Source organism: Falco cherrug, chromosome 14 (assembly GCF_023634085.1).
Source record: "Falco cherrug isolate bFalChe1 chromosome 14, bFalChe1.pri, whole genome shotgun sequence".
Classification (NCBI taxonomy): Eukaryota; Metazoa; Chordata; class Aves; order Falconiformes; family Falconidae; genus Falco; species Falco cherrug.
In genome coordinates this window covers 2,868,565-2,884,228 of record NC_073710.1, presented here as the reverse complement: position 1 = coordinate 2,884,228, position 15,664 = coordinate 2,868,565, and the positions used below count along the sequence as shown (strand labels likewise).

At 38.7% G+C, this 15,664-nt stretch overlaps 1 protein-coding gene across 1 annotated transcript; it reads left to right on the top strand.

The window, feature by feature from the left end:
• Positions 1-115: 115 nt before the first annotated feature.
• DNAAF1 (dynein axonemal assembly factor 1) lies at positions 116-14,914 on the top strand. The gene is given in 14 exon segments (XM_055726282.1): positions 116-799; positions 1,145-1,187; positions 1,189-1,280; positions 1,730-1,865; positions 4,418-4,509; positions 5,328-5,549; positions 6,302-6,468; positions 6,724-6,845; positions 7,412-7,626; positions 8,787-9,047; positions 9,678-9,787; positions 12,306-12,374; positions 13,542-13,893; positions 14,207-14,914. Coding segments are annotated over 14 exon segments (2,112 nt in total). The 5' UTR covers positions 116-675; the 3' UTR covers positions 14,314-14,914.
• Positions 14,915-15,664: the final 750 nt, after the last annotated feature.

Here is a 15,664-nt window from a genome sequence, read left to right as displayed (position 1 = left end):
GTCCGCGCCTCAGGACCGCCGGCAGGAGCACAGTTCCAACCCCTCTGCCCCGTCCCTCGCCGTTTATATCTACCCGGTGCATACCGCGGCGAGGCCGGGAGCGGCCGCCCACCCCCTGCGCCTGGGGCCCGGCCCAGGTAACGGGAGCGGGGGGGGGGGTGTGTTTAATGGGAGATAGAGCGGTGCGCTCTAGGACACGAGGCCTGTCTAGAGACCTACCGACCTGTAGCGGCGAAAAGCGTGTGGGGGGAAACGTGACAGCACCTGCAGCCTCGTGAGGAGACTAAAGTTTGCCTCAGGAGCCCGCCCGGCTTGCAGCGGCACAGGCGTTACGTAAGAGCGGGCTGTGCCTCGAAGGGCCACCATCGCTGCGTCCTCTGCTCTGCAGCTTCCAAAGGAAAAAAGTGACTCTCTATTTAGAGAGGCTTCTTGGTGGTGGTCCTGTGTCCCCTGAGTGGGATCCGTGGTGGGCAGGGTTTAAAGTAAACTCTCCCTGCCTTTTGGTATCTCAACAGTGAGTAGACCCAGGCTGCCAACTCCACACAGGCTTCATAATTTGCTCATACTGGTCTTTTATCTGTAACAGGTTCTCCTACTAAAACCTTTAGGTGTTTTATCTGGAAGAGTTGAATTGTACACCAAATACTGACGTTTGTCTAAATCACAAATCTTAAAATGCAATCACAAACCGGAGACTTGGACAAAGGCCTTGGAGGGGAATACTTGGAGGGAGAATCTCTGAACACCACCAGAAATGAAGCTACCCACACAGAAAATGAAGGCAATTCTTTCAACGCAGGTGAGCCCATACAGCTGGCTCACTAGGACTGATGTAGGGAACTTTAGTTTGCATAAAGCCTAGACATAAACTCTGTCTAGTTTATGAGCTAGTTAGAGCTCACATGGATGCGTTACGAGTTTATTCTTTCTCCCAGCGAAGTCACTGAAAATCTTGCCGTAACTGAGGCTTACTCAACTGCTATCTGCTTGTGCTTCCTCCCTCCTTCTGTGTCTTTACTTTTGTCTTGCTGGAGGGATACCTTGTCCTGTGTTGCAATCATACAGCTAGCCTGACCTCTGAATGTTTTAATGACAATCATATTTAAACGAGCTGGTACAATCATCTTGCTTGTCTCTTTTTAAGTGCATACACTACAAGTGCAGCTAGAAGGTGCAGAGCAAGAATCTGAAAAGTATTGAAAATGCAATTAATCAAAGGCGATCTACAGACAGGTTGAATGATTACAGCCCTGGGTATGCTTTCCAAAGTGTACAAAAGGGTAAATTTGTAGAAGAGCTAAGCTAACAAACAGTGCTTGAGATGACTCGGATATGCTGCTACTGTAGTCTCTCTACATGCAAAGTTAGCAGCCTTGTTAAACTCAAATCATCATTAATTAAATGTAACATATAGTGGATGTGTAAGACCACATTGATGCCAGTACTTTAAGACCAGTGCGTACTACCTGACTTCCAGATGTAAAAAAAAAAAAAAAACAAAAAGTGGATTTTAACAGTTTATTTTGCTACTGCTTATTTTACTACTTTGCCCTCTACAAAAATTAAGCTTCCTTTCATATAAAATGTTGGCAAAAATCTTGGTTAGAGCACTTATTTTCTGGAAAGTCTCATTCAACTGCTCTTCAAGATTCCTCTAAAGTAATTGCCAACATGACACTTTTTCCCCACTGGTGCTTCTAAACTGCAACTTGTTTTCTTATTTGTAAAGATATTAAAACTCAAGAGAAAGCTATCAGCGGTATGTCCAGAGCAGATCAACAGAATGGACAAAAATCAGATGGTGATCACAAATCTGTAACCAGCTCATCCAGTCAAAGGACAGAAGAAGAGCAGGGCTGTGTAAGGTAATACATTATTTGTGGATGTTTTCTATTTAAATCTTGGCATCACTGAAGTCAATGTGAGTTTTGTTATTCAACATGTCAATTCAGGAGAACAATTTCGAAGATGAATTTAAGAATAATCAATAAATCAGGAATTAGTGATAGTTCCAGCATTTGTACAGCTTTTTTTAATGGCCACAGTAGCAAACGGCATTCTGACTTCATGGTGTAGTCTAACGGATATGTAGAAAATTGTGCAAACTCTTTTGAGAGTCATTTGTTGGTAGAGTTGACCATTTCTCAGCAACAATTCAGACAATGTATTGTATTAATTCATCACTAGGTAAATATTACAGTTGTCAGGATAATTTTCAGCAGAGGAAATCCAGAGGTACCTCAGGTAGTTGACAATAAGACACACCTCCTTTGTAAGCTTTGGCTCTGATTTTGGTCCAGCCTAAACCAGCATATGCTGCAATGAAGGTTCGTTAATAGTTGTGAAATGGGATTATTCTTGTGTTATCTCCAATTAAGCATGTTGCAAGCAACTAATAAAGTTAAAAACCATATTTGGTACTACTTAATAACATTGTTGAAAGTCTGGTCACATGGGTTAGTTATGGAGTGATATATAAGGAACAATGAACATTTACCCTCCATACCTGCTTACATGTTGGTGAAACTTCCCAAAATTTATCTTGCTGCTAACTTTAACGTAGCTGTTTTATTAGGGACAGTTACAGTCCTTTAAAGTCAAGGGAAAAACTCACTGAGTTACCAGGAGGTGGATTGGATTGTACTTACATAGAAAACTTTATTATTCTGGGCTAATCATCCTGACATGCTTCAGAATTAAGTTCTCGTGAAGAGTGATGGCAGACAGCAATAACTGCACGTAAGAATCAGTGTTTTGAAGGAACACGTTTTATGATTCTATAACTTGCCTGAGGATGCTAATAATTTGATTAAATGCTACTACAAATAGCACAGTGAAAAACAGTGGGATATACTGCAAGTAGCTAGCATACAGTAATGTACCTGCGTTGACAATACAAGAAAACAGCATGTATTTAAAGATTTTGCTTAAAGTTTAAAAATCTTTTGTTCCTTCAGAGGTTTGTATTGGCCACATTTAGTTTACGGGGCAGTTACAAGCTGACAATCATATTTTGTATTGTCCCAGGAACTCAATTGACTAGTTGACAGTATTACAGTTTTGCTCTTCAGCAATACTGAGATTTGTAGTGTAGTAAGTAAATATATCTAAAAGCACATTCATTATGAAAGGTTTAATTTCAATGCATTTACTCAAGTCTTTTTGTTATTTTGAAAATATCTCCACGCTAAGAAAATCTTACTGTTACAGACCTTAGGCCTGCAAATACTTATGACCACAAATGCAAAGTTTGATTTGCTAATATGGAATTGAGAAGTAGAAAATAATTTTGGATCATTTAACACTGTACTTCTGCAATATTTCTTTAAGTGAGGGGTATCTACTAGAAGTTTTATTCTGGAATTCTGTTTTACAAAATCTAATCTTCCTAAGCAAGAAGATACAGATATTTTCTGCATGGAATGTTTTTGCTAGGTGTTTTCCTCATGGGTTCTCAAGTTTTGTCTGTAATGTTACTAAATTTTATGTAGCTGAAAAACAGTTCCCTAGCAGAGACTTTGCAAAGAATAACAGGACACTATCAACTATAAACCTGTTGATCCAGTGCTGTCTAGCACAGGGTCCCCAGATAACAGCGTAACACATCCCATCAGCAGCTCTTTGCTGTGATCCATTTCTATTTTAACAGTTTTCAGGCCACCTGTGTACATACCCACCACTTTGGGGGTTTTCTGTCTGCTGACGGCTGTGTGCAGCTGTGGCCTTGTTTGGCTGCTGTTGGCTGCAACCCAAGTGCTTTGCCCCCGCAGCCCCTGCTGTTTCACACTGTAGTTTTCTGCCCAAGTCCTTTTGCCAAGTCGTCTGCCCCTGCCCTGTTCAGCTGCAGGCCACAGCTTCCCTGAGTAACCTTTTCTTGCTTCTCACTTGCATCCCAAAAGGAGTGGAGATGAACATTAAGCAATTACAACTGAACAGGTATTACTCATTTTCTTTCTGTGGTATTCCTAACCAATCACAGTTGTGTATTAAAACTGTCTTGAGTGCTATTTCAGAATCAGCATTTCATTAAAATGTTAGGTTGGTAACTATTGAATTTGTAGTCTGAGAAAAACGTTGCATATTGGCTATGCCACCAAAGATCCTGCACCAAAGCAGCAAGGAATGGAGGAAAGAATTGGAGAGGAAGGAACCAGAATCTAACACAGGATCATGCTGCTCTTTTCCAAGAAGGCAGACTCTTAATTCCTGACCCACTCTCCTATGTAGTTTCTGTTTTTCAGCAGAAGAGCTCACTTCAAACAGGTAGAAATGGAAAGCTACTCTAAAGAAACCTACTTTTTTTTATTTGGAGTGTAGTCTTGAAAGCTGTAGCTATTTCTCTTACATAAAAGAACATTTCAGAATGTGTACTGAAATACATTTTTTGTTTTGCTTCTGCTTCCCATTATTATTTTAGAATGACAAAAAAGATTCTGAAAGACATCTGTAAACAACAGAAATTATACTTGACCCCATGCTTAAATGATACACTTTACTTGCATTATAAAGGTAAGATATGGACATGACTATAGATTTATTACTCTTAAGTAGCGTTTTAGCAGAGAATTATGGCTTACTGAAGTAAGGTATCTGATAATTCTTTTAAATTAGAAACATAATTTTATATAATAATGAAACAGTGAAACAAAATGAGTCAATATGAAAGTAGAAAAGTAAACTGATTATAGACTTTACTTTGTGGAGTCATTCAAAGGATCAGTAAGAATCAAGGGATATTATCCCTCCCCCCCAAACAGTAGTCTGATAAATGTCTTTCAGAGGAAAATAAATATATTTCTTCTTAAGTGTGTTTGTATAAAGAAGCTGTTTTCCAGCTTTGAGAACTTTTTTACTGCCAAATAAAAATGGTTAGGAAGAAAACAAACAGTAAAGACTTGCTGTACATTATCAAATACTACTGAAACAAGAAGACATTGCTAGAATGAACATGGATCATCCTCTTGTGATCTTTGAGCAGGTTTTTGCATGATACGGTTAGCTTGTTCAGGCTAGTGTAAGAATTGTTTTAAATAAATAGGACATGCTAAATCTACCTTCTGCATTTGGCCTTGTTTTTGCTATTTTCTCAATATGTATTATTTGAGCATCTAAAGGACTGCACAAGATACAGACCAGAATAGGTGCCTCTATGTTTTTGCCCTTTATGGGCCAGGTACTGTACTATTAATTCAGTGGAAATATTGGCCGCAACTTCAGTACAGGTGTTCTCACAGGCTGTTTCAGCAGCACTGGTTTAATGAAATTTACTTTATCAAAGACTTGATTTTAGCCAATGCCATTTCATTTTAAAACATCTTTTCCTGCAGGATTTGAGCGCCTGGAAAATCTTGAAGAGTATACTGGATTGAAGTGTTTATGGCTGGAATGCAATGGCTTAACAAAAATTGAGAATTTGGAGGCTCTGACAGAGTTGCGTTGCCTCTACTTGCAACTCAATTTAATTAAGAAAATTGAAAACCTTGAACCCTTACAAAAGCTGGATTCCCTCAATATCAGTAACAACTACATTGAGACCATTGAGAATCTCTGTAAGAACTTTTGGTGCAACATGTTTTAACTGATAACGAACCCACGTTCCCAAACTGTGACTAATCTATGCTATTATTAGTGGCACTAGTTTCAAGGGTTTTTTTAATTCATGTTAAAATTTTTGCACAATATCCCATACCAAAGTCCTCAAGGCTTCTATTGAAGAGTCACACCTATGTATTTTGTAATTTAATAGATGGGAAACCAAAGAAGACATAGTAATTACATTCACGTGGATACCTAGGACATTTAAGTAGCTTTTCTTCACTTCTTAATAACATCTTAGTACCCATCTGTGTGGCAGACAGGCTGACAGTCTAGTTTTCACCATTTACTTTACAGTTAAGATGTGCTTTGGCAGTTGCAGACTGATTACCACATGTTTTATGTCTGTTACAGGACCTACTCCATTTTCAGTAGAAAATAAAAGAATTCCTCTACATTATTATTTGTGTACATTGGGAGTAATATGAAACACAAGCTCTTGCTTTTATGTAACTGACTAGTTTGAAACATGAATTAAAAGCAGCCAGCATCCCAAAACCAAACAACTATTTTTCCCACAGTGAAGAAAGCAGCTTTTGAGACCTAGCCAAAAAGTGCATATAACAGAATATCAAATTCAGGAAAAAAACTCCCAATTCAATATAAACAATTGTTTTGAGAATGCAGTTTTCTACTTGCTCCAGAAAGCCCTATGTGAAGCAATGACACTTACCTTTCCTTTTGTTGTAATGTTCTTGTCTGACAGCTTGTCTGAAAGTCCTGCAGACTCTGCAGATTGCTCACAATAAGTTACGGACAGTGGAAGACATACAGCACTTGCAAGAATGCCCAAGTATTTCCGTTCTTGATCTTTCCTACAACAATCTAAGTGATCCAAGTATTATAACTATTCTGGAGACCATGCCTAATTTGGTAAGCCGAATATAGCTGAGGGTTTGTATCACGTATGTGGATGAATCCCATTAAATGGTTTTGCCGGGTAGTCCAGTGCACAATAGCTGTCAGTCTAAAAGGAATGTTATTGAACATTATTTGGTTTGTTGTAGATTACCTGTAGCACCCAGGATGTTTTATTCACTTCTTGGTTTTGAAACAATCGGGAAAGTGCATGTCCAGATTGGGGGTTTTGCTACTCAACTTTAAAAATGGTTTCCCTTCTTTCTCTAGCGTGTGCTGAATTTGATGGGTAACCAAGTGATAAAGAAAATTACTAATTATAGAAAAACATTTATTGTTCGACTAAAACAACTAACATATCTGGATGACAGACCAGTTTTTCCAAAGGATAGGTAAGAAACGGAGCCATCTTCTTTACACAGCAGTAAAGCTCAAATGCTGATGATCACTCGCCCATTTTTTGTCAATGTTGTCATGGAAGAAAAGGAAGACTGACCAGTATAACTTATTGAGGGTGGGTGACTTTGAGTACAAGAGTATTATACTACAGAGTCCTATATCTAACATACCTAAAAAAAACCCTGTGTTTTTTCAAAGGAGAATTAATTCTTGAACAGAATTGTTATGTGCAGAGTCTGTAGACCAGGGCCAAATCCTGATTTCAACAGAAATTGAGCAGGTGTCTGGAAAAGCAGGGACAAGATCAACACTCCTGACAGATCTCCGGTGGTGTAATCACCAGCATTTGAATATCTTTGTTTCTTTTGTTGCAGTTCCACATACAAGATAAGATATATGTGCACCCCTGTTGCGTATGGGATTGTCACTGCTGTATGGCTGCTTTTTATTCTTGCAGCTATTTTATGCTGTTGCAAGCTATTTTAAGTTTAAGTTAATCTCACATTGTAAAGATAGGCTTTTATAGCTATATTACAGCAAGCTTTTGTGTTTTCATTAGAGCCTGTGCAGAAGCCTGGGCTGTTGGAGGGCTTGAAGCTGAGAGAGCAGAAAGGGAAAAATGGCAAACTAGAGAGAGAAAAAAAACTGAAGATAGCATCAATGCTTTAGCAGCGATCCGGAAAAAAGCAGAGGAAAAGAAAAGTCAAAAGTACATGGAAGAAAGGGAGGCAAGTGCAAAACGTGGAAATGGAGGTGCAGCAGACATCCTAGAAGGTTTGTCATTACTAATTTTGAAGATGTCTGTGTCTGCTTCAATTTGAATGTTTAAAATAAATGAATAGTTCCTAAATGTTCAGAAGGAGGCTGATGCAATTTTTGGAATATATTTATGAACCTTATTTCCCCATACTCAGTACTTTATTAGTCTTGGTGCATCTTAGATTAACCACAATGATTTTAAGCAATCATCACCTTTCTCACTGCTGATGAAGCAAAAAAACCCTAACAAACCACTTTCTGTCCCGATATTTCAAGCTCTTGTGCTTGTCACCACAGCAACCAGGTGCTAGCCAGGGCAGCGATGGCTCCAGCAGGCATTCATGGGTGGGGGCAGGCAGTTACACCCCAAGAGCGATTCTTCCCCAAGATGCAGAACAGGGCTGGCCTCAATAGCCACTTGGGCTCCAGTAAGACCCAGTGATAACTGCCTCACCAGTCCCTACCCAGGCACCTCTCCACTGCTGCGTTGGCTAAGAGTGACAGCTTCAGCCTAGAGCCCACAGCAGTGGTAATACAGGCAGTAAGAGGAAGGTCTTTAATAATTTGCTTCACTTACTGCCCTTTTTTATGCCAAATTCTCCTGTCACTTTATTCAAGGAGACAGACGTTTATGACCAGAAATAGGTCCCAGCATAACCTTCCTATGTGAAGTATGCACTATGTGAAGTATGTGAAGTGCTCAGGTTAAACAGCACTGAAAGAGTTTTTATCTACCTGATACATTTTGGGGTTTCACGGGCTCTAAAATTAAATGTCGTTGACTTAACAAGTAAAACTTTTTCTGCTAGCATAAAGGAGATGGATAACTTCAGCATTTGTCACTGATCCATCAAAACGCTCAAGCATATATTTAAATATTGTGAGTCTTTTCAAAGTTAACTACAGATACCAGACAATTGTTTACTATAGTGTTTTCTCTAGATGAGTTTTTTTGCTGGGGAACTGTATTTGCTGGGGAGTTGAGACGTGAAAATCCAGAACATTGCTGTAATCTTGGGAGGACTACTGATCCACAAATAGCTGCTCAACCAAAGTAGGAGCTTGTGATGCAGGTTTTAGGCCAACCTATTAAGACGATGCAGTAAAGTTGGGATATTTAGAAGGAGTAATGGTAGATTAACTCAGCAGTTTTAAGGAACTTGTTTCTTCTGTAGGAGCGCCTGCAAATTCAGATGACAGTGGTGGAAATTCTAATACATCAGAGACTTCAAATATATCAGAAGAGGAAAAAACTCAAGAGAAGACAGAGACATTTAGAAATGAAAATTTTGATGTTCATGATGAAGTGATAACACTTCTACCAAATAGGGGAGAGAACACGGATTTCACATCCGGAAATATTCTTGCTAGAGTTCAAGAGGATGCACAAGAATCAAACTGTTACAAATGCTCAGACTTCAACAAGAAGACAGACGGTAATGTGCACAGTGAAAAATCAAACAAAACTGAGGATGCAGAGACAACAAGCCAACCTTAGTGTAGCACTGCCTCTGCTGTGATTGAAACCAACTGATTCATAGATGAGAACAGCCCATTAGTTTTCCATAGTGACTAGGTGAAAATCAAGTAATACCGGTTAAAATATTCTTTAAATTAAAAAAAAAAAAATTGAGGGCTGAACCTGCAACTTCTGCTATATAAAGGTGGAATTCCACTTCTCAAGTGTACCAGATTTAGTGACAGGACAGACAGGACAGGAGAGCTTATGGGTTTCCCTTGCTCCCATGTAACTGTGCAGTCTGTCTGTCAGGCTAAGCTGGACATCACTCTCAAGGTGGTTTTGTGCCTTCAAACAGAAGGCTATTCCATTCTTCAAAATGGAAGAATGCTTTTGTAGATCTGTGGAACACGTTATGGCAAAATGCAAATATTAATTTATGCAATGTAAGGGAGCCCAAGAATATGATGGAGTGCTGGATTCAGCTGTGAATTTTGTAATGGTAGTCAGGTCCCCAGCAGCTTGGTTTTGCAGTGCTTGCTGTTGCAATATAGGAAGTCTTTTTATTCAGTTAGTTCTTTGCATCTAACTATTGTTTATTCTTTAGATCTACCAAGAGAGAAGGCAGCTGCTGAAAAGGCCACACTTCCTGAACTGGACAAATACGCTGAAATCAAACAGATCAAATTAGAGACTCCAGAGAAGCTTTATCTTGATGTATGTATTGGATTCAGATTTTGAGAAATTCAGATTTGTGTCTTGTCTGCTCCCAAATTAATTCTTGTAAGATCCTGCCTAATAAAACTATATGGCCATGTTTCTAAGAAAGGCCTACTATTAGGAAAAGTTAAAGGAAAGAAGGAAAAAAAAACCAAAAAAGGGAAGTTGTAGGGGTATTCATTCTCTCCAGTAGCATGTATAAAGAATTTACTACTGCTTCCAAAGTTTATTTTGTCCTTTGGCCATAAGTCGCCTGAAGTTGACTGTCTATCTTCATGATTTCTCTGGAGAAGTTAATGAGGATTCTCTTTTAAAAAACAGAAATCACAACAAAAAGAATCTAGTGGATACGTGCATCCTCTTAGGCAAAACTTAAATGCAATATACAGTTGAGAATGTGAACTATTGCAGAAAAAGCATAAGGAAGAAAGAGCCACCCACTCATTGTAAATGTTAGCTAGCACTATTAGATGTTATAAATTGATTCTCAAATTATAAGTTTTAGGTATATTTCCAAGAAAAGTAGAATGTGCATTATTCACATATATAATAAGTGATTGACGTTCGTAATATGGTCTTCTGTTATCTAAAATTTCTATCTGATGATGCAAATATTTTGACATGTTTAACCACATTTAATCACGAGGAGAACATGGATATTGCTGAAAAATACAATCTCACTTCAAAGGAGAACTATTCAATATGCCCTAATTATGACAGTGCTGCTAAACTGACAGTGTCAGATTATGACATAACTAGCAAGAACAAACTTCTGAGGTTATGATTTCCCAGAGCACTTACTACACTCTCTGATCTCTTATACTGCCACTGTTAACTAAATTCTTACTGGAGTGCCTTAGAAAAGTCATTTGTATCTTTTCCATGCTCTTAATTTCCCAGGAAAAAATTCCATCCTGTTAGCAAAGGGCTCAGCCCACTGCTTCATAGAGCTTACTGCTGCATCCTCCTGTTTGGCTGTTTGTAGTAATAGGTGTAACAAGGATAGTGGAGAGAACTGGCAGCAATTCCAAGTATATACAGTACTATTTTTATAAACAGATGTTACAGGGTCTGAAATAAAAGCTTTAAATAAATACCAATAATGTAGGTACCCGCAACGTGAAGATCTCATACATTCAATGTCTTTTTTATTTTTGATGCTATATGGCACCATAGCAAGCTCCTTTGCAGAAACTTTTAAGATAGTATAAAAGGAACTCTTCAGCATACACGCATGGGGTTTCTTTTGACACATAAAAAGTGTGACTATTCTAACTCTACAGAAGAAAAAACAAACCCAAATTACACACTAAGTCAAATTTCAGTGTTCTATGCTACTTCGCTCTCCTGCTGAAATTTAGTAATGGAAGGAGCTTGTCACAACAACCTCCAATACTTACGCTATTGCAGATTTTCCGAAAAGACTTAGTGCTGTCATAGCAGGGAATGGCTGTGAGGATGCCAATCGTGAGAAGCTCTGGAGCAGCACTATCGTCTTCATTCGTATTCTGGAGTCAGTAGATGGTCTCAGTAGTCATATAAGGGAGAAAAGTGGAGGAGGGTTTGTAATGCGGTGGTTATGACATCCCTTTGTCAAGCAGAAACAAGCTCATGTTGCTGCACTGCCTTGGCAGTGTTTGAGCGACATTCTGTGCAGCTAAACCTGGATAACTTCTAGTAAGCAGGTTTGGTTTGGAACAGGATTGACAGCTATTTCACTTCCCTATTGACATCAAATTCCACCTACTAACGTTGGTCTCAAATCTTAATTTGCACATTTTTAATGCTGTTCTTATAAAGCTCTGTGACTTCAGGACATGCCGCACTGTGTACAACCATATCAGGAAACAGAAGTTTCCTTTGTTGACTTTAATTCTGTAATAATCTTCACCATGCAAGACAGTACAGATTAGATGTTCCTGATGCTACTACACTGGGCACCTTGCTATAAAATCATTAAGCTCTAAAAACACCTGAAATTAAAAGGAGACACTTTTACCAGTATTGGCCTACACTAAAAAAAAAAAAAAAAAAAGTGGCAGAAAGGTATTATTGGACCTGTCTGAAGAAAAACAGTTCCCAGCAACAAGTTTGCAAGTTTGCAGTTCTGTATCCTTAATTATGAGGTATGCACAATAAAACATTGTTTATTAGATGTATTTAGGTTAACAGTTTACAGATAAACAGTTTCAGGTAGACTGCAGGTCTTGATTTGACTGTTTATCTTTTTTCCTTCATACTCACACAGCATAGTAGAAAATAACATTCAGTGTGACATTCGGGTTATTGCCTTCCCATCTGCTATTCCCGGAGACAGATGAATTTTCCTTTTCCCACATATGCTTAACAGAGAAAACTGTCATCTTGGAGAGGATGACAGTGTGGTATTGCTGGCTGTGGCCTCTTACCCTGAGAAGCGTTGTTTTGAAGAAGATTCCCAATGAGATAGAAATGTTGTATGTTATCGTTTACAGGAGCTTTTCCCACTGATTAATGATCTTGTGCTTGTCTTCAGGAACTGCCTGATTTAGAAGATCTAGATGTAAATGAATTTTCACCAGAAGAGGAAATCTTTGTTCAAAAGGTAAGATTCATATTTATTCCAGTGATGAAGCTACCCCAAAGACACCTATAAGTGTTTTGCAAAATGAGGATAATTAAATTGTGAAATGCTGGTTCTGGAGATGTAATCAGTTTTGCATTTATAAACTAAAATAGATGTTCCAGCAGATCTTCTCTATCCACTTACAAGTCTTTTTAAAATTTGATTTTTAATATTACTGCATTGCCAAAATGGGAGAATGAAAACCTAAGATCAAGTAATGCAACAGTTAAGTAAGATTAATTTTTTAATAGCACCTTAAGACTGCTCTTAAAAGATACTTTACTAGTACTAATATGCTGCGAAGGACTGAATAGAGAAAACAAATTGCCTGCTACTGAATAAAGTCAGACTTTTCAACTGAAAACACAGAGAGATTTAAACTCCTCTGCTCCACTGTGGAACTACTCAGATACAAGGCAGCTTATGGCCACATTAGTGTTGTGCTGTGCTCAAACTAACCTTCTAGGCAAAAGCCTATAAACAAAAAAGAGAAGAAAGAAAAAGAAAACAAAGATTAAAAGCACAGCTTTGATTCTCATGCTGATGTTGACTCATACTTGCCTTGCTGGAGACAGAGGCTGATACAGTACATACAGTACATGTTTTTACAAGTCCCTCCAAGATAATGCAAACTTTTCCTACAGTCAGTGTAAGGCATGGAATTTATTTACTCTTGGTCACAGGCTTAAAACAGCATTGCAAAACGTCTTGGCCAACAAAGCCTCCAGTTAAAAGATAAGGGAAGGGAACAGAGAGGATTATTGAGGGAGTTGTTAGCAGCTCTCATGCTCCGAAGGGTGTTCAGTTCTTACGTGAATTCAGACAGAGATGTTAGTCAGGTCCCTCTCTTTGGAGGTGAAGTAATATAGAACTGAGCCCACACATTGCTGAATTGCTGAAAGAAATAATCTTTTTTATGGATTGTTAATAGTTTAGGCTCAGTTCATCGCTAATGCCTGAGAAATAGTTAACCTAATATTCATCCACAAAGAAGTAGTGCTGTGGGTAAAGCACAACTTCCATACATTTTGGGAGAACAGCACATCAAAGCTGTCTACTGTTATGTGGACCCAAGAGATATTTACCCATCTCTTAGCTTTTACATCTAGAATAATATATTTTCAATTACATTTTCTACCTTTACAGCAGGAGTATCACCCAAAGATTGAAATAATTTCTGAGATGGCAAATGACAGCAATTCTGCATTAGAGGAAAACAGTCAAAGCATGTTTGAGAATTCAGTAGAAGAAGTTCCAACACCAATTTTTTCAAATGTGTCTAAGATACATAAAAGGCATGAAAAGGAGCACTTAAGATCCCTTGTTGAAAGCTTCTTTACAGAGCCTGCTGATTCAGTAAGGTACCTGGAGATCAAAGATAAACGAGCAACCCCATCAAAACCCTTGATACAAGAGGTTATCGCTGAGCCCAAGGATAATCTACTATTGTCACCAGTCTGCAATCGACCAGATGACCCAAGCCCATGGGAAGAGGATGGTAAGATTACAGTGACATAATTAATCACAGAGAAAAACGTGGGTGGCACATACACACTAAAAGTAAGGATTCTATTCAGCTCTTGTTGAAAAGATTTTCAGTCCACTGTTAGTTAACAACCACATCTACCTTTTATTTATGTGGGAATCCTAATAAATTAGGAATTAGAATGTTGTATTTTCTTCTTCCGCACAGGATATCTTGCTGAGTTTTATTTAAATGGTTTTAAAAAATTGGGCTCTACATTTCTTTTTCCAGTATTAAAGACCACCAGTAAGTTTCATTTGCCTTTTGCCTTCATGCTTTTTACCAGGGAATGGCAGTGATGGCAAAGTACAGTGCCTGGCTGAGGGTGAAGGATGTCCTCACAAAGCACAACATGACAAGGTCAGTGGGAGTGGATTAGATGAATCACTTTGAAAAAACCCAGACCAAATCTGGAGCACAGTGCCTGGCTGAATGCATGTGGTTACACTCAAAATGCAGACCTCAGCAACAGGAGCGTTAGTTAAAACTTACATACACTTAACTGTGATGAAAAAACCCCACTGCCTTCAACAGGAGGACTTTGTGTTTCAATCAGTCAGAGGCTGCTGCAGCCTCCAGTGTCCGACCTTCGGTGCAGAACTTTGAGTTATGTTAGTGTGAAGAAAGCCCATAATCCCCCATAACCCGCAGGCAGCAGGTGCCCTGCATTCCCACTGCCAAAGCTGCTGGAGATCCCTTGGTTCCAAGCTTTTCAGAGCAGCTGGCAGCATTCACTACTTTGAAAGTGAGGGCACTACTGTTTTCAGGTTAAATTCCACTCTCTTATGCCGTTTTTTCCCTTGCATCCTTCATCCTTAGCGTTTCATCACATACATAATTTCAATGCGTAATTTAACATGTTTCTGTTATTTGAACTAAATAAAGATTCTACTTGTAACCATATCTATTTTAACTTGCATCATCTCCTTACCAGTATATGTTATACCAGATGGACTGTAATGACAAATGGAGATTGCTTCTTAACATAGTATTTTATGGATCTAATATGCATAGGTATCATGACTGTTTATGCAAAAACAGATGCAGAAACAGTTTGTCCATGCATGCAAAATCTGGGTTTACCTTTTAGGGCAATCTGTGATGAAGGATATCCTTCCATCTGCCATTTTCATTGGTTTTCATTGATAGATGAGTCTTGGGATCTGGATTTCAAGTGTAACAGAAAAATAATGAGCCAGTCAGTAGTGGCAGAAATACAGCTTTGGCGTAAAAAGCTGAGCAGAGGAATTCTTTCATTAGCTTCTCTCTTATATCATGGTGGTAGTCTTTTGCCAAAGTGAAATGGAAAGTAACAGCAGTGATGCCTCAGCCATGGTCTCTCTTCTTCCCTTCCCTTTTGTGGTTTTTTTTTTTTCCTTCTCTCCCTGCTGAGCTAGAGAATAAATTCAAGGAAGCGAAGATTGCTTGAGAGCAGTGCTTCCTCTGCGACGCCACAAAAAAAGAGTTGGGGAAACGGACAACTCTTGGCCAACTCTTCTGCTGAGGCACTAACGGCTCTCATTTTCCTCACAGAAGCGGTTGTGCTAATCAGTTAAAAGAAATGATTGCACACTTTTTAAGCTTTAAGTATGACATAAAAGAGTTGGCCTCATCTTCAAAGCCTAACATTTTTATGATACAATGAACAATCACTAGCTACATCAGGAGTAAGCTAGGCTTTAAGTGATCTCACTTCATAAAGCCATACCCAAGTTTAGGTGGGTGTCTTTTTTCGTATTTTTAT